The 18,498-nt window shown below is 41.3% G+C and overlaps 1 protein-coding gene across 1 annotated transcript in view; it reads left to right on the top strand.

Annotated features, from left to right (window-relative positions):
* The first annotated feature begins 6,297 nt into the window (after positions 1–6,297).
* Positions 6,298–18,498, top strand: part of LOC124796048 — a 76,653-nt gene continuing 64,452 nt past the window's right edge. Inside the window, exon 1 of the mRNA XM_047260134.1 lies at positions 6,298–6,445. Within this exon, the coding sequence (XP_047116090.1) occupies positions 6,298–6,445 (148 nt within the window). The remainder of the gene's footprint in view (positions 6,446–18,498) is intronic.

Genomic DNA, 18,498 nt, shown 5'->3' with positions numbered 1-18,498 from the left:
AGTTTTTGGGATGGAAATGCTTTTGATCTGTCAATACGGGGACGGTAAGGATTGTTGTGAATGTCACCGTAGTTGTCATCCGATGATGTTCCAAATGTGCTAGATTGGAGTCGGAAGTGGTGACCAACCAGGTCAAGGCAACATGCCGATATTCTGTAGAGTATTTTGGGTACAACAGCGGTTTTTGGGCTAGCGATACACTGTTGAAAACACCCTTGAAATAACAGCAGAACAGGTCACATGATTAGACGTACAAATTAGCGTCAGGGTGCGCGGGGTAAACACGAGAATGCTCCTGTTCTTGTATCAAATCGTACCCCAGACATAGCTGCAGGTGTAGGTCCAGCGTGTGTAGCACGCAGAGGGGTTGTGCAGGCGCTCAACTCCTTCTTACCAACACATGGCTATACTGGCTCAGAGGCAGCAACAACTTTCATCAAAAACGCAACAGACCTCCCTTCTGTCCAGGACGTTTGGATGGGAGCTGTCGTTGAAGTATCCGATTTGCAACAGATCGTTGTGTCACTGTGGTGCCAACCGATGCTCAGATTGCTGTTGCAGAGGCGGAACGGTGAACCAGAGCCATTCGCTCCCTGTCATTTTGCCGATTAAACTCTCGAGTTCACCACTGCCAACAGTTATGTACAGTGATTACATTCCTGCCAAGTCTTTCTGGAGTATCACAGAACGAACGACCAGCTTCTAGAAACCCTGTTACACGGCATCGCTCAAACTCAGTGAAGTGCTGATAACGGCGTCTTTGTCGTCTTAAAGTCAGTCTTGACTAACATCGTCTCACCACGTCCAACCTCAAAGGTAACTAACGCTCACGACCGTTACAGCGCGTTTTTAAGACAAACCTCATTTGCATCCACGTAGTGGCGTTTCTGGCGCCACTCCTATGTGAATGGCGCGAAATGTGAATAGACATCAACTTTCAGATGTAGAAATATGCCACGCAAGTTTGCTTCATGTCACACAACTCCTTTTGGTGTTGCGATATTTTGCCGTCATTGTATGTAGACTATGAAAAATGCTCATCATGCCAAAGAGAGCTACTGGAGGAGAATGAAGAGGTCGCAATCATCGTAGATGAGACCGAATCGGAGACAATGTCTTGTCTAATACGGGAACGTATGTCGTGGAAAATGTAACCTAACTCCTAACACAATTAATGAAAACATTTTTTTTTACAAAATTTGAAATGTGAATAAGAAGTGAACACAATGTCCAAATTACTACCAGCCAGGACCAGGATAATGTAACAGCGAAAAGCACACAGTAAGCTTTAAAAAGACGCAAATAATCATGGGCGGATTTCAGTTCATCTACTTAAGCTTAGTCAGCCCTTTACGTACATGAATTAGTAACCATAATGGGCGACGGAAACCTCAAGCGAAGGTTCGAAATACCAGATTTATAGACACAAGTACTGATAGAAAAGAAGAACCAAAAATAAGTTCAGGTGAAAAGTTTTTATAAGGCATAATAAATTATATCAGCCAGATTAAACTGAAGGAGGTAAAAGAGAAGGGTACCTTTATAAAGAGTATTTTTGTAGGAATAACAACGTTTTCGTAATAAATATAAAGGGGAAAAGTCAAGAGAGAAATCTTGGAATTTTACAGGCTTCATGGGCATACCGAGGGTATACGAGACTGAAACACGAAGAAAGCTAAAATATTGCACTTTAATGTGCAAGGTAAATATTGGGCAGTATATTAGTCCAACTACACTACTGGCCATAAAATTTGCTACACTAGGCAGATGACGTGCTTCAGACGCGAAATTTAACAGACAGGAAGAAGATGTTGTGATATGCAAATGATTAGCTGTTCAGAGCATTCACACAAGGTTGGCGCCGGTGGCGACACCTACAACGTGCTGACATGAGGAAGGTCTCCAACAGATTTCTCATACACAAACAGCAGTTGACCGGCGTTGTCTGGTGTAACGTTCTTGCGATGCCTCGTGTATGGAGGAGAAATGCGTACCATCACGTTTCCGACTTTGATAAAGGTCGGATTGTAGCCTATCGCGATTGCAGTTTATCGTATCGCGACAATGCTGCTCGCGTTGGTCGAGATCCAATGACTGTTAACAGAATATAGAATCGGTGGGTTCAGGATGGTAATACGGAACGCCGTGTTGGATCCCAACGGTCTCGTATCACTACCAGTTGGGATCACAGGCATTTTATTCGCATGGCTGTAACGGATCGTGCAGCCATGTCTCGATCCCTGAGTCAACAACCATCTGCACGAACAGTTCGACGACGTTTGCAGCAGCATGGACTATAAGCTCGGAGACCATGGGTGCGGTTTCCCTTGACGCTGCATCACGCACAGGAGTATCTGCGATGGAATACTCAACAACGAACCTGGGTGCACGAATGGCAAAACCTCATTTTTTTCGGATGAATCCAGGTTCTGTTTACAGCGTCATGAAGGTCGCATTCGTGTTTGGCGACATCGCGGTGAACGCGCATTGGAAGCGTGTATTCGTCATCGCCTCCATGGCGTATCACCCGGCGTGATGGTATGGGGTGCAATTGGTTACACGTCTCGGTCACCTCATGTTCGCATTGACGGCACTTTGAACAGTGGGCGTTACATTTCAGATGTGTGACGACCGTGGCTCTACCCTTCATTCGATCCCTGCGAAACGCTACATTTCACCAGGATAATGGACGATCGCATGTTGCAGGTCTTGTACAGGCCATTCTGGATACAGAAAATGTTCGACTGCTGCCCTGGCTAGCATATTCTCCAAATCTCACATCACCTGAAAACGTCTCGTCTATGATGGCCGAGCAACTGGCTCGTCACAATACGCCAGTCACTACTCTTGACGAACTGTGGTATCGTGTTGAAGCTGCATGGGCAGCTGTACCTATACATGCAATCCAAGCTCTGTTTGACTCAATGCCCAGGCGTATCAAGGCCGTTATTACTGGCGGAGGTGGTTGTTCATGGTACTGATTTCTCAGGATCTATGCACCCAAATTGCGTGAAAATGTAATCACGCGTCAGTTCTAGTGTAATATATTTGCCCAATGAATACCCGTTTATCATCTGCATTTCTTCTTGGTGTAGCAACTTTAATGGCCATTAATGTATGTAACGCCTCTGAAATTGGGTACGCTCCGACCGAATAATTTGAATGAAGGGACACCACAGGTTTAATTGCTAATTTCAACTGTTTCTGAAATACATATGTTATTTGATTTTAGGAACAGGGCACGGAAATGTTTCTGCAAATGGACGCCCTATATGTATACATACTTCTCATTGATAGACCGACAGCAATTACAGGAGACTTTGTGTCCACGGAAATACGACAATAAATCTTGCATGAGGTGTGGTAAATTTGGTTTAGAAACAACATCTTGTCTATGTGAATCATTTAAATATTGAAAGAAGCTAATATCAAGCTGCAACGAGGAATGAAATAACCAAATTTTTTTATAATAAAGGATCGAGGTGTGAAATTTAGATGGAATATATAGATAAGCAGAGACGAAATGTCCGGCGACAAGTCAATAGCAGCTGGGTTTCCAAAGCTTGAAAAAATACGCCCGATAACAAATATCAAGAGTATTATTTAATCAATTCAGTACTGTAGTGTCATAGCTAAAAATAAGAGAAAAGAGGGAAAAACTTAGCGATGTGTGAGACAATGAAAAGTTGCAAATCCATCAGTCTAGGAGATGTGTAACAAACAGGATCGTTACGTACAGAGTGAAGATGATGGTCAGTCGTTAGCGGAAAAGAAAGAGAATGACTGATTTGGTACGGACACCAGACAAAAATGGGTGAGAGACGAACATCTTGAATACCAATGAATTGGAATCTCCTATGAAGAAAAAAATGTTAGCTACTGTCAAACAGCTGAGGAAGAGCAATACAGGAAGTAATGACGCAAATAATGGAACGGCAGAATACTTGGCGTTTTACTCAGATGCATAAATCGAGAATGACGTCATTCGCTTCCATACAAAAGTGCTGTCCTCTGTTTTTCAGAAAAGAAATGACTCATAAGCTACAAATTTCTCTCACATTTTATGATGGAAAAAAGAACAGATATTTTGGAAGCCTAATTAAATGAAATCTGATGCAACAATACATTGCACTCTGTCTGTGACCTGTGCCAACACTACACAGAAAATACCAACCAAATGTATGGCATGAGTGAAACTTTCTTACATGTGCTTTCCGCAGGACGTTTTCGTAACAGGAAGTCACACGAAGCCGTTTAACATTTTTATATTTAATCATAGGACGCACCTGTAAAAAATTTAAGTTCTACTGCAATGTTCTAATTAACATAAGACTCAATGAACACGTATTATGACGTTTGAAGAAAAATATATTTTTCACCTTCATAGTTTTGTATAATGAAACCAAAATTTTTCACAAATATGTAATGATTCCTCTGTAGATAGCTTATTTATAAATTGCACAATATTTCGTAAAACAGTTTTTTTATACACTCTACAATCAAGTTCATATTAGTCGTCTTTAAGCTAAAGCCCACTGATGTATCTGCGTTTCTTACAAACAGATTTGTTTTTCAATAGTTTCTGCCTTCAGCAAAGAAATAATTTTATGCGTTCCCAGACATACTTCGCTGAAGTCATAGCACCACCACAGAGGTTTTTCTTTATTTTATTTCTATTAATTAACGGCAAATTGCTCTTTACTATCTGTAGATACAGAAATTTCTGATTTTAAGGTAGCGTGTTTACACATTTGATAACAAACAAAAATTTTATACGTACTTTGCTACCACATGCTACTGGTTCTGTGCTTTTCGATATTATGCGTTACAGCTGTTTTTCATTCACAGATGATCATCCCTGACTACAGAGACCACAATTTAGGGTGCTATTTGCATCAAAAATTTACGGCAGGAAACGTAGTCGTTAGCGTTATTTTATTCCACGTGGAAGATCGTGTGTATGTGTGTGTGTGTGTGTCTCGCTGAATTTGCTGCATTATCAGTGGGTTTCTTATTTTATTTCTGTAAAGCTATAGGAAAATGGCTCTTTACGATCTGCATAAACTTGTAAGTAAATTTAGAAATTTAGGTTTTCAGGAAATTCTTTTTCAAAATCATCGGATTGTAAAGACCAATTTTCGCATAGTTTAACAGAAAGAAAATAATAAATCCAGTGATAATGCAACAAATTCAGCGAAACATGTCTGATTTAAAAGAAGATAGATTGTGATTGTTGAAGGCTGGAGCTATCCAAAAGCAAATTCGTATTATTCGTTGTACAGTTTATCATCTAATACCACATTCTCGATATTTCGAACTTTTTATAGAAAAGACTTATCGTTAAAATTCTTAGAAACTGGAAGACAGATATTCTCCGTTTTAAGTATTAAGAATGCTGTGTTATATTATTATGAAGAATACTTACGATTTATAGCTGATTGGTGGATTGCATTTGTTCCAGCCATTCTTACAGAGACAAACCATAGAGGTCGAGGTGGGACAGGTTATTGGGAAAAAGAAAAAAAAAAAAAAAAACGAACAAAAGCTTCCAGTTTTTCTACAAATATCAATTTACAATCTAACTGCAAACATTTAGATGAACAATTAACATGAAAACTAAACTTAGAACATAGTTAAGATCTTTAGAGTTTACAAGCTACGTATAACACTAGACAGTTTCCAGTTACCTGCTGTTAGGCCTGCAAAAGTGTATGGGTTTGCGCCTGACCTGTAATATTACAACCAAGTAAAGGTAGCCGTAGACGTGCTGACCGTACTTGGCTACCAACAGCAAAACCGTTACGGGTCGTTAGTGTTGTTGAGTGAAATACTGATAAGGGAACATTCACAGTTCGGTTTTATAATGTATGTTGCGAGAGTTTGTTACTGCCGTACCTCGTATGCTAGTTGTACGAGACATGTACGTCTCAAATTTTTGGCCGTTAGCCGCAATTTCTTGGTCGTTATTCTAAAGCGTTGTACTTAGTGCAGATGTAAACCGATTATTACTATTGACGTTATTGTTGTATTAAAATGTTACATACATTTTATTACTGTGTTATGAAAATCATAGGCATATGTGGAACGTGAGGTTGACGCAAGTTTAATGCGTGAGGAGGGGGGGGGGGGGGGGGCGGGGGCGTAACAAACTGCGAATCCCTCTGCGAACTAGCCTTGGAGCTTTGTGCTCAGACTTTGAATAGTAATCGCATGACACGTGTGTGAAAGTAAGTCGCTCTCACTGCAAATGACATTAATCACGATCGGTGTTTCAGGAGGTGAACTGCGCAGCGCACCATGGAAGCCGACCCATACAGGCCTACTCGCAGCCAGATAGAATTCGTACGCCAGCAGCTGGGCACCAGCGAGGAGGCCCTCAAGAGTGACGTCACAGCACTGAGGGAGTGGCTACGCGACCAGCCCCACCTGCCGGCGGATGGCATGGGTCAGTCAGTCTCCACGAGCACAGCTTACAGCGAGCCATGATAGCGGCAGCTTGGTCCCTTTGCAGCAGTGAATAAGAAGACAGCATGTGTGTTTCATCCACTGAACTTACCATAAAGTCATCGAGTTGATTATGAACGAAATATTATCTGCGATAGTGTGCTGTTAGTTGGTTTTGTAGAAATGATGTCTTCTTAACTTTGCATCTGACTATTCGCAATAATTTATGATGGTCGTAACCTTGTAATTTGTACACTGTAAGTATAACTCTTGCGTAAACAAGAGAATTATTAGCTAATTATCACTCACTGTAATGCACATCCCCTGGTTTTAACGTTCCAGGAAACTGCTCTTACTATGTATTAGAGAATCTTCCTGCAGAATAATGATGTGTGTTAGAGTGTGACTCGAGCCCGAAACCCAGCCTTTCGGTTGCATTGCTCCAGTCACAACCCACGACCCTCCCTCACAGTATTTCTCTCCTAGATTCCGGGTTCGAGTCCCAGTACAGTAAACAGTTTTAATTCTCCAGGAAGTTAAAAAAAACCACTCTCTTGCATGTGTAATGCAAGATCATTCTAGAGGTATTTCTCTTTCCGTCCATTTCAGCCAACTAGGAACGAGCTGAAAACTTCAGTAACATTGGAGTCGATATTTTCTTTCTTTCATACATCTATCATTTAACGACGTCGTTCCCTTTCTTCCTTCAGGCCACTTATCATCTGTTGTGTTACTGCTTCTACGTTGGAATTCTTGCTTCTAAAAGTATCGTTTTTTGCTGCTCATCCTGCTTTCTGTATTCTGTAATTCTAAATCTTTCTCAACTTCCCAGATTGTTTGTTGTTAATTTTTTTTCCTAGATATATTTGAGCATGTGTCGAACTATTGCCATTCATGCTGTACAAATGTCTAAAATGTATCAGTCTTCTTTCCCTGACGGTGTGTACAATTTTTTCTACGTTTTTATAATTGATTACTTATTTCCAGGCTTTTGTGTTTCTAATTTCTTACTTACGTAATTCATAGCAGAGAGCGAGGCATTCACCAGCCGCAGAGCCATTCTGATTTCACTACCGCGATATCAAGCATTATTTTTTGCATTTCTTAACGTTAAACGTTGTATCGTCGTTCTTTTCTTACTTCATATGTTTTTTCGATTTTATGAACATTTAATTTATGACAGATTTTTCTAACGCATTTATTGAGTTATTTCTCCAAGATACTTGAACTTTTCGACCTTTATTGATCTATGCTTGTCTGCCAAATATTTGTGTTTGTTTTTTTATTCATAAATTTGGTTCTCTCTGCACAGATTCAAACACCTCCTTTAGGATCCGTTCCAACAGGGTGATTCTATTTCTGCATTTGCCAAATTTTTAGATAGTACAGCAAATCGTCTGCAAATGCCAGACCATTTACTTGAAAACACTGTTTCTCTCTTGCGAATGTATAAATGATACTTGGTATTCCTTAAATTTTTTATTGCATATTCTTGCTTTTTTTCTATCATACAGTTTAAGAGCACTGGAAGTAAGCCATCACCTTGTCTTACACCAGAATTTATTTTAAAGAACTTAGGAAAATCACTCATCATTTTTCAGAATTAGATTGCCCAACTCTTGGATTTTCCTACTAACATAGTCAAGGCCGTTATCTGAATCTACAAATCTTACAACTGTGTCGTTACAGTCTACTAACCAGTGAAATATTATAGGTCTGACACTGAATGTCAGTTCTGAGCAGGATCTGCCTTTTCAAAAGCCCGCTTGACAATCGTTTGGTGGTTTATCGAGCTATATTTTTTTACTTCTGTTAGTAGAATTGTTAAGCAACTGGTAGGAGACGTATTCCTTTGTAGCTTTTGATCTTTCACGTGAAAAGGAGGCGCTAGGGCGACTTTCCATTTTCATGGACTCTACATCTACATCAACATCAATAATCCGCGAGCCACCATACGGTGTGGCGGTGGGTTCTTTTGCTACCACTATCTGATCTCGACATCCTTGTTCCATTCGCTACCAGCGCGTGCGACGAATGATTCAGTTCTGAGTAGGTTACTTTCTAGTTACAGAAAGTGTGTGATCTATTTACCGTCACATATTTTGGGACTATATTATACCATTATGAAGTTCAATACAACGAACAAACGCAAATCGTTACATCACGTTTGCCATGCAGTGTAACACGCATTAAAATTAATATGTCACTATGCAACGTCAAAGGTAAAAAGCAAGCAGCAAACAGACACTGTTAAACATTTAAAACTCTTCCTCGACATGTCACGTTGGCGGACAGCACCCTCACAACGATCGCTTATTAAGAGCCGCCCAACTATGCTGATGCTTACAGTAAAGATACGTGTATAGGAGGAAGCAATAGTCAGCTTGATTCTTTCCGGAACCTACTATTTCGGAATTTCAATCATCCTTTCCGTCATGCATAACTGCCTCTGGATATCCTCCGTAACACTCTCGCACTGACTTAAAGAGCCCATGATGAAACGCGCTGCTCACCGTTGTATCTAGTCTATCTCTTCTGGTAAGGGTCCTAGACTGGTGCGCAATAGTCAAGATTCGAACAAGTGTTTTGTAAACCACGTCTTTTTTTGGAAGAATTAAATATTCTTCCAAAGATTCTCCGGCGGGCTTCTGTTTTCCCTGCAATTTCTTTTGTGTCAGCATTCCACTTCAGGTCGCTCCGGATGTTTACTGCTCTATATTTTACGGTACTTACTCTTTCCAACGACACTTCACCAACTGTGTAATAGTTAAGTAGTGAGTTTCTTCGCCTATTTGTGTGCAATGCCTTACATTTATTTACGTTCAAGATCAACAGTCAGTTCTTTCACCAATTTACGTTCATGCCATATTTTCTTCTTGATGCGATTGTCTGAGAATTTTTATTTATGGCTTGGTTCTGAGCAATTTAACAGTTCATCAAACTATTTTACAAGTATTTCGCAAATTTCAGTATAATTTATGCCAACTGTACAGCATTCATTCTTGAATCAAAAAGTTTGTTGAAGCTAATTTCGTAATTTCTGTTGAAGTTCTGACAAAAATCTCCATTTCAGGAATTTGTGATTTAATTGATGATACTTTAATCTTCCACATTTTCATGGGTGTTTCTATTTTTTGTTCTTTAAATTGCTTACAATATTCAATTTTTCCGGAGCCGCGCGGGATTAGCCGGCGGTCTAAGGCGCTGCAGTCATGGACTGTGCGGCTGGTCCCGGCGGAGGTTCGAGTCCTCCCTCGGGCATGGGTGTATGTGTTTGTCCTTCGGATAATTTAGGTTAAGTAGTTTGTAAGCTTAGGGACTGATGACCTTAGCAGTTAAGTCCCATAAGATTTCACACGCATTTTTAGCAATTTTTCCGGAACTTTTCATTTCTCCAATTTAATGACATTCCTGTTAGAACTTTTAAACACTTCTCATTCCACCAAATTCAATTTTTTATTTGTGAGCGAACCAGGAGGTTTTGTTACTGCGGTGTTGGTTTGACTATACAACTCTGCTAGTTGGCAGGCTTAGTTATTGTTACCCCATCTTGGGATTTTTAAGTGTTTATTGTATAACAACCAATTAATTTGTGTTATCTTGTATTAATTTCTATTGCGTTTCCTAGTGTTTTAAAACGGAAAGGAGGTATTTTGTTATTCTGGCGGGAAAGTCACACTGAAGCACACTAAAGAAATAACTCCAAAGCATCTTCAATAATCTCTGCTTTTCCTAAGTTCTTCTCATCTTAAATCGCACTCAGCAATTGCTTTCTCGGCCGCACCACTTTCTCCGAACGGGCTTTCCCGTTTCTATGCGCTCTGAAAAATGTATGAAATTGCCTGTGTTTCGGCAGTGAAATGTAGGCACTGGAAACCGTTAAAAAGCGACGACGAACCGATTGAGCTGAATATTTTAGAGAATCCGTCTACCGACACGGCAGACTGCAGAACCAGCATCCGAGTCTGTCTTCTGTCGAGTGTGTTCACTACGCCGAAAACAAAACAATTCGTTCACTGGTACTCTGGGCGCACGGTGGCTTCACTATTTGTCTATATGGTTAAGCCTGTGCGATAGGTCACTGCTTCAGACGTAAGTCACGCCTATGAAATGTCCCATCTACGCAACCGATTATTTCTGCTGCTGATTTTTACGCCTAACTTCCCATCTACCATTAAGCATACTGCCGGAATTTCTTACCGTGTATTATTTAATCCTGCTAGATACGTCGTAATCTCAGTACTACTTCGACATTTCACCAGATGATCTATTCCCCCTTTCCACCCTTTTGTATATATTTCGTGTCAGTTTGTTAAAAAACATTTTTTTTCCTAAAGTGATGGTGCCGTAATACTCGCACTTACCAGCACACTCTTCCTTTGGTGTGGGGATTATTATATTTTCACTGATGTCTGACGGCTTTTCACCCTATTCCGCATACCGAAGTCGAAAAGCTGGTTCATATTTGGGTCTCCCTAGTATCTTAATAATTATAATAGAATTTTGTCGACCTCAGTGCCTTGTTTCAACATAGATCTTCATTGCTTTGTCAGATTTCTCTCACAGTATTGTCAAATTTGTTTTACAGTGTTGTATCACCCATCTCGTCTTCATCCACATCCATACTCACGATATTGTTGTCAAGTTTATTTCCTTTAAATAACCCTTCTATATATTCTTTACGTTTTACACCTTTCAGTTCGTTCCTGGTTTGCCATCGGAGCTCTCGAATTCATACAGATGCTCCTCTCTTTTCCGCAGCTGCCTACTATTGTCCTACAAAAATTATCTACCTTTTATTCTACAGCTTTATCCGACTTATTTGATAGTGTATGACTTTTAGTAGAAGACCAAGAACTGAGTGCTCAAATTAAAAACGGTTTAAGACAGGGTTGTAGTCTTTCGCCGGGACTGTTCAATATACATATCGAATAAGCAGTGAAGGAAATAAAAGAAATGCTCAAGAGTAGGATTAAAATTCAAGGTGAAAGGATATCAGTGATAAGATTCTCTTATCACTTGCTATCCTCAGTGAAAATGAAAAAGAATGACATGACCTATTGAACTGAATGAACAATCTATTGAGTACAGAATATGGACCGTGAGCAAAGAAAGCCGAATTTGTGCAGTACCAGATACGTCAATAGCGAGAACATCAGAATTAGGATCACGAAGTGGATGAAGTTAAGGAATCCTTTTCCCTAGGATGCACGACAACCTACGTTCGGCGGAGCAAGGAGGACATTAAAAGCAGACTAGCAGTGCAAAAAGAGCATTCCTGGCCAACAGAAGCCTACTAGTATCAAACATAGGCCTTCAGTGGAGGGAGATTTTTCTTAGAACGCACGTTTGGAGCACAGTATTGTATTACAGAAAAACATGGACTGCGGAAAAACTGAATCAGAAGAGAATCGATGCATCTGAATGTGGTGCTACAGAAGAATGTTGAAAATTAGGTAGACCGATAAGATAAGGAATGAGGAGGCGAGGAAAGAAACATATGGGAAACACTGACAAGACGAAGGGACGGGATGACAGGACATGTGTTAAGACATCGGGGAATAACGTTCATGCTACCGGAGGGGGCTGCAGAGGTAGAAATTATAGAGGAAAACAGAGATCAGAACACGTCCAGCAAATAACTAAGGACGTGGTTTGCACATATAGGAGAAGAACTCTGACTGTTTAGATGCGTCCTGCCACGATTTTCTCTTCTATGTCAAAATGTTCTTCTGAGAGTACCACTAACACCCAACGTCCTCTATTATTTGGGTTCTACGTACTCCAAACACTGTCTTCCCCTGCAAAAATTAACCCTCCACAGCCTATAATAGTACAGTGGGAGTTATTACCTGATGCCTCAACATATGAACATAGCACTATGTATGTGGAACATTCACGGTCGAAAATAGTCGGTGTTGAATAAGGAGGACCGCTACGACTATTTAAAATACGTATTCAAAGACACGACCGGTTTCGCAAAATGTGCTTGCATCATCAGGCGTTTATAATCAATACATGAAAGCTATCTATTTAAAAGGTGCTAGAAGCACATTACCCAACATTAGATCAGATTAGATTAGATTAATAGATGTTCAATAGATCATGAATACGACACTTCGTAATGATGTGGAACGTGTCAGGTTAATAAAAGATGTCGGTACAAGATATTACTTTACACAAAATATTGCATGACTAATGTTTAAGTTGTTGTTTTTTTCCTTAATTTATATCTAAAAATTCAGCCAATGAGTAGAAGGAGTTGTCATCTAGAAATTCTTTTAATTTATTTTTAAATGTTAGTTGGCTGTCTGTCAGGTTTTTTATGCTGTTTGGTAGGTGACCAAAGACTTTTGTGGCAGCATAATTTACCCCTTTCCGTGCCAAAGTTAGATTTGTGAAGATCATCCTTTCTCCTGGTGTTATAGCTATGCACACTGCTATTACTTTTGAACTGGGTTGGATTATTAACAACAAATTTCATAAGTGAACATATACACTCCTGGAAATTGAAATAAGAACACCATGAATTCATTGTCCCAGGAAGGGGAAACTTTATTGACACATTCCTGGGGTCAGATACATCACATGATCACACTGACAGAACCACAGGCACATAGACACAGGCAACAGAGCATGCACAATGTCGGCACTAGTACAGTGTATATCCACCTTTCGCAGCAATGCAGGCTGCTATTCTCCCATGGAGACGATCGTAGAGATGCTGGATGTAGTCCTGTGGAACGGCTTGCCATGCCATTTCCACCTGGCGCCTCAGTTGGACCAGCGTTCGTGCTGGACGTGCAGACCGCGTGAGACGACGCTTCATCCAGTCCCAAACATGCTCAATGGGGGACAGATCCGGAGATCTTGTTGGCCAGGGTAGTTGACTTACACCTTCTAGAGCACGTTGGGTGGCACGGGATACATGCGGACGTGCATTGTCCTGTTGGAACAGCAAGTTCCCTTGCCGGTCTAGGAATGGTAGAACGATGGGTTCGATGACGGTTTGGATGTACCGTGCACTATTCAGTGTCCCCTCGACGATCACCAGTGGTGTACGGCCAGTGTAGGAGATCGCTCCCCTCACCATGATGCCGGGTGTTGGCCCTGTGTGCCTCGGTCGTATGCAGTCCTGATTGTGGCGCTCACCTGCACGGCGCCAAACACGCATACGACCATCATTGGCACCAAGGCAGAAGCGACTCTCATCGCTGAAGACGACACGTCTCCATTCGTCCCTCCATTCACGCCTGTCGCGACACCACTGGAGGCGGGCTGCACGATGTTGGGGCGTGAGCGGAAGACGGCCTAACGGTGTGCGGGACCGTAGCCCAGCTTCATGGAGACGGTTGCGAATGGTCCTCGCCGATACCCCAGGAGCAACAGTGTCCCTAATTTGCTGGGAAGTGGCGGTGCGGTCCCCTACGGCACTGCGTAGGATCCTACGGTCTTGGCGTGCATCCGTGCGTCGCTGCGGTCCGGTCCCAGGTCGACGGGCACGTGCACCTTCCGCCGACCACTGGCGACAACATCGATGTATTGTAGAGTCCTCACGCCCCACGTGTTGAGCAATTCGGCGGTACGTCCACCCGGCCTCCCGCATGCCCACTATACGCCCTCGCTCAAAGTCCGTCAACTGCACATACGGTTCACGTCCACGCTGTCGCGGCATGTTACTAGTGTTAATGACTGCGATGGAGCTCCGTATGCCACGGCAAACTGGCTGACACTGACGGCGGCGGTGCACAAATGCTGCGCAGCTAGCGCCATTCGACGGCCAACACCGCGGTTCCTGGTGTGTCCGCTGTGCCGTGCGTGTGATCATTGCTTGTACAGCCCTCTCGCAGTGTCCGGAGCAAGTATGGTGGGTCTGACATACCGGTGTCAATGTGTTCTTTTTTCCATTTCCAGGAGTGTATACTGTGAGGTTACCGTGAGGATCCCTAGATCATTAAATAGATGTCTTCAGGATGACCGTGGGTGGGCTCCAGCAGTTATTCTGATTACACGTTTTTGAGCAATAAATACTTTTCTACTCAACGATGAATTACCCCAGAATATGATGCCATACGAAAGGAGTGAATGAAAGTAGGCATAGTAAGCTAATTTACTGAGATTCCCATCAAGCTATTCAAAATTTCTGACTCGCAGATGTGGGAACGTCCAAATATAAAAATATTAGGGCAAAGGCCATTCCGAACCCTTCAATGTAGGCAGTCTGGTGAGTATTAAACTCACTATTTCCTATTCCTTTTTGTCTATCAACGCTCGCACATTCGCGAGCTAGAAATTTTAGATACCCTGATGAAAGTGTTAAAACAGATGGGTTTTGCGGACTGACTATAAACACTTGATGAGGCAAATACAGTTTGAGAAACGTCTTTAATAAAAATTTTAAATTGTCGCAGCGATCCTTCTTATTCAGCATGGTCTGAAACTATATTCTGTCACTATGTCCCTCTTCTTCTCATTGCTTTCCATATATTTATTCACTAGATCTGTGGGGAGTCTTATTTCTTGTGTTAGTAGCCCAGATAGTGGAGTGTAGCCATGTATGGAAGTGAAACATGGACGGTAAATAGTTTGGACAAGAAGAGAATAGAAGCTTTTGAAATGTGGTGCTACAGAAGAATGCTGAAGATTAGATGGGTAGATCACATAACTAATGAGGAAGTATTGAATAGGATTGGGGAGAAGAGAAGTTTGTGGCACAACTTGACCAGAAGAAGGGATCGGTTGGTAGGACATGTTCTGAGGCATCAAGGGATCACCAATTTAGTATTGGAGGGCAGTGTGGAGGGTAAAAATCATAGGGGGAGACCAAGAGATGGATACACTAAGCAGATTCAGAAGGATGTAGGTTGCAGTAGATACTGGGAGATGAAAAAGCTTGCACAGGATAGAGTAGCATGGAGAGCTGCATCAAACCAGTCTCAGGACTGAAGACCACAACAACAACAACAACAGTAGCCCAGATAATTTTAACCATCCTTCTGTACCATCAGATCTCAAATGATCTGGTTCCTATTTTTGCCCGTTTTCCCATAGCCAACTATTTACTTCCGTACAAAACAGCGCTTCAAACATACATACTTCGTTTATTAAATTATGCCCTATATTTGGTACCACTAGACTTCTTTGTCCTTCCTTATCTCCTTCCATCTATAAAAATTCAACACCCAATGTTTTATCCAAGAAATTTCATCTGCTCCTTGCCCCTCTGCATAATCTTACATCTGCTACCTACACTTCTCAAAGCTACTCAAACTTTTACTACTTTATTACTTTCATAGTCTCCACAACCTGTGACTGTTGAACTTTATTCAGCTTTTGCCTCCTTTATTTTATAACGATTTACAATGTCTTCATAGCCATTCTTCACGTCACATAATAAAGACGTACGTAAGAGACGACAATTTCTCGTCGAAAAGTTTTGCAAATTTCAAGCCTAGCTTCTAAATCTATGTCTTGAATTATGGAAGTAGTCGTTAATCTACTACCGTGCAGAGAAGTGCCAGTTTTTCTGAAATCTCACGATACATTGAAACAGTGGGAAATCATGAGACGTATATCGCGTTCAAACACCAAAGCTAATCTGAATTCATGCAGAAACTCTTTATCTTCAAACTATTCACGGTGACGTATGTTGAAAAAGAAAAAAGCGGCGCAACCAGTCACGTGAGCAGCTCCTTTCCCCTGTACGAAATCGTGACCGGAATTTCACACACCGGCAGAAAATGTTGCCTTGAAGCATGTGGTGTACACGTTGTCTGACGGCTTCTACTTCAAAAGCTGAAGCGGTAACCTTTCGCCACAGACCAGACTCGTTTTGGAGACCTCAGGGTCAAAGCAGCTGGTGAGGGCATTGAATAACCGCGACAGATCGCAATGCAGCAGCGTCGGGATAGTACCAGTCTATTCCACTCTGCTACCGCACAGGTGGACACACACACACACACACACACACACACACACACACACACACACGTTGCCATAAACACAAATACGCTTGCTTCCTTCATTTCAGTTTGAGATGCCGCGTGCAAATACTGATTCAGATGAAGTAGTATCGCCTATAGTCGAAATTCGACTAAGTGTGTTTATAAAGTAACGGAAGTCCATTATGTTATATAATTAACTGGAATTTATTCGTCTGCAGATTCTTCCTTCTTAGCCGAACACAGTCTCACAAAACAACAGTAGATTAAGCATCATCAGCGTCCACATTACTCATGTTCTCTCTAGCTCTTCGTCTTTCAGTCCGACCCGTTAGTGTTCTTCTTCGAGGCATAACCTAAAACACAATAAGGAAAGTCGTAACCATTGAAAATGAAGAAACTGAAAGTTAGGAGCTTACTTCAATTTTCATAAGTAGAAAGTTCCGTTTACTCTCAGACAATGTCAAAAACAACGTCATGTACTGTCTATGTTGCCCCGATAGCTTCGTTACTGTGTTTTGTTTCCCGTTGCTGCCAACAGCAACAATCCAGCAGTTGTGGTATGGTAGCTGCCCGCTGTGCGTGTTTACTGTAAATAAACAATGTAAACGCGTACGTCTCTAGAATGCGATTTCACGAAATCTTCTTTCTTTCGTCTGTCATTTTTATATAAATGAAATATTTTTTATGTTATTGAAATAATTCTTTGATTTATATTCAATTCTTGGGTCGTTTGAATGTGTCCTTAATAGCACACGTTGAAAAATAAATTTTATGTTAACGCAGACAAATTAAATTTTCCCTTATGACAACACAACAACATGAATGCCGTTGTATCACGTACAGTATCCTCTGATACTAAATGTTTTGCATTACAAAATCTGCATTGTAAATCCAACAAATGGCAATTGTCACTGTCAAAATTATGTGAAGTTGCCTTCAGTGCACAATGAAATACATCGTTCAATAAAACAGGTGCATTATCACTACGAATCTTCACATTCCTCTTACTTTCTCTGCGACAAAACTGAGTCTGCCTAGTTCTGCTTCTTTCTGTGAGATCCGTTGGCGTTCTTCTTCTAGGCATAGCCTAATATAAGTATGCCCGAACAACATCGCTTTGGACGCTTCTCTTGTAGAGAGCCCTTCCTGGCACAAAGTAAGAATCCGGACGCGATCGAACGGCGGTATGGAGCGTCTACGCATGGTTGAACTACAGACGACACGAGCCGTGTACCTCCTTCCTGCTGAAATGACTGGAACTGATCAGGGGTCGGACCCCCTCCGTCTAATAGGCGACGCTCAACATCGTTGTTTACATCTTTGGGAGGCTTTAGTGACATCTCTGAACAGTCAAAGAGATCTTCAGGAGTTCTGGGAGCCGGGGTGATACAAATTTTTTTTAATGTGTGTAGTTTCCGCGTAATACGGGGAGCCAGAAACCGTAGACATTCAGAATGGAGAAATTAAATATTAGGTATCACTTCAAATTTCTGGTGGCAGATGACTACAATGTTGCTGTTACAAGAAACTAAGTGAAGTAACGACGCCAGTATACAATGGTATTTACATACTTCATCACTACGTCATTTTGATTTCCACCGCTGACAACATTATCGACCTAACAGTCGTCATATTGTAGATGTCCGGTGTGCAGGCGTTAACTGCAAATGAATCATGTAAGCATGAACGTCTCCAGAATGCGATTTCACGAAACGTTGTTACTTCCCGTATTATTTCTATCAAAGCACCTGATCGGTACGTATGACAGAATTTGGTAGAACTTCAATTTTCGATGTTCACATACTAGAGATTTTGATGTGTGGTGGTGAAGGTCCAATCAGAGTTACGAATATGAAAGCATCTACTTCTGTTATACCACTCTTAACGACTAAGTACACAGAAAATTTTTTTCTTTGTGCACTTCTACGGCAAAATGTTTCGAAGTATATAAGTTTCATTGGCCTCCTTGCATAATTAATGCCCAACATCGATATAAGTTTACGTGTTCAAGTAGCAAAAATAATGTTGAAATGTAATTCATTGTATCAGGAGTGCAGATACACGACAGTCGTGTGAAGTTCTCCTATTTCCTACGCTAAATGATGTACTA

This window comes from Schistocerca piceifrons, chromosome 4 (genome assembly GCF_021461385.2).
Source record: "Schistocerca piceifrons isolate TAMUIC-IGC-003096 chromosome 4, iqSchPice1.1, whole genome shotgun sequence".
NCBI classification, from domain to species: domain Eukaryota; kingdom Metazoa; phylum Arthropoda; class Insecta; order Orthoptera; family Acrididae; genus Schistocerca; species Schistocerca piceifrons.
Note: the sequence above shows the minus strand (reverse complement) of the source record. Positions and strands in the feature narration are given on the sequence as shown.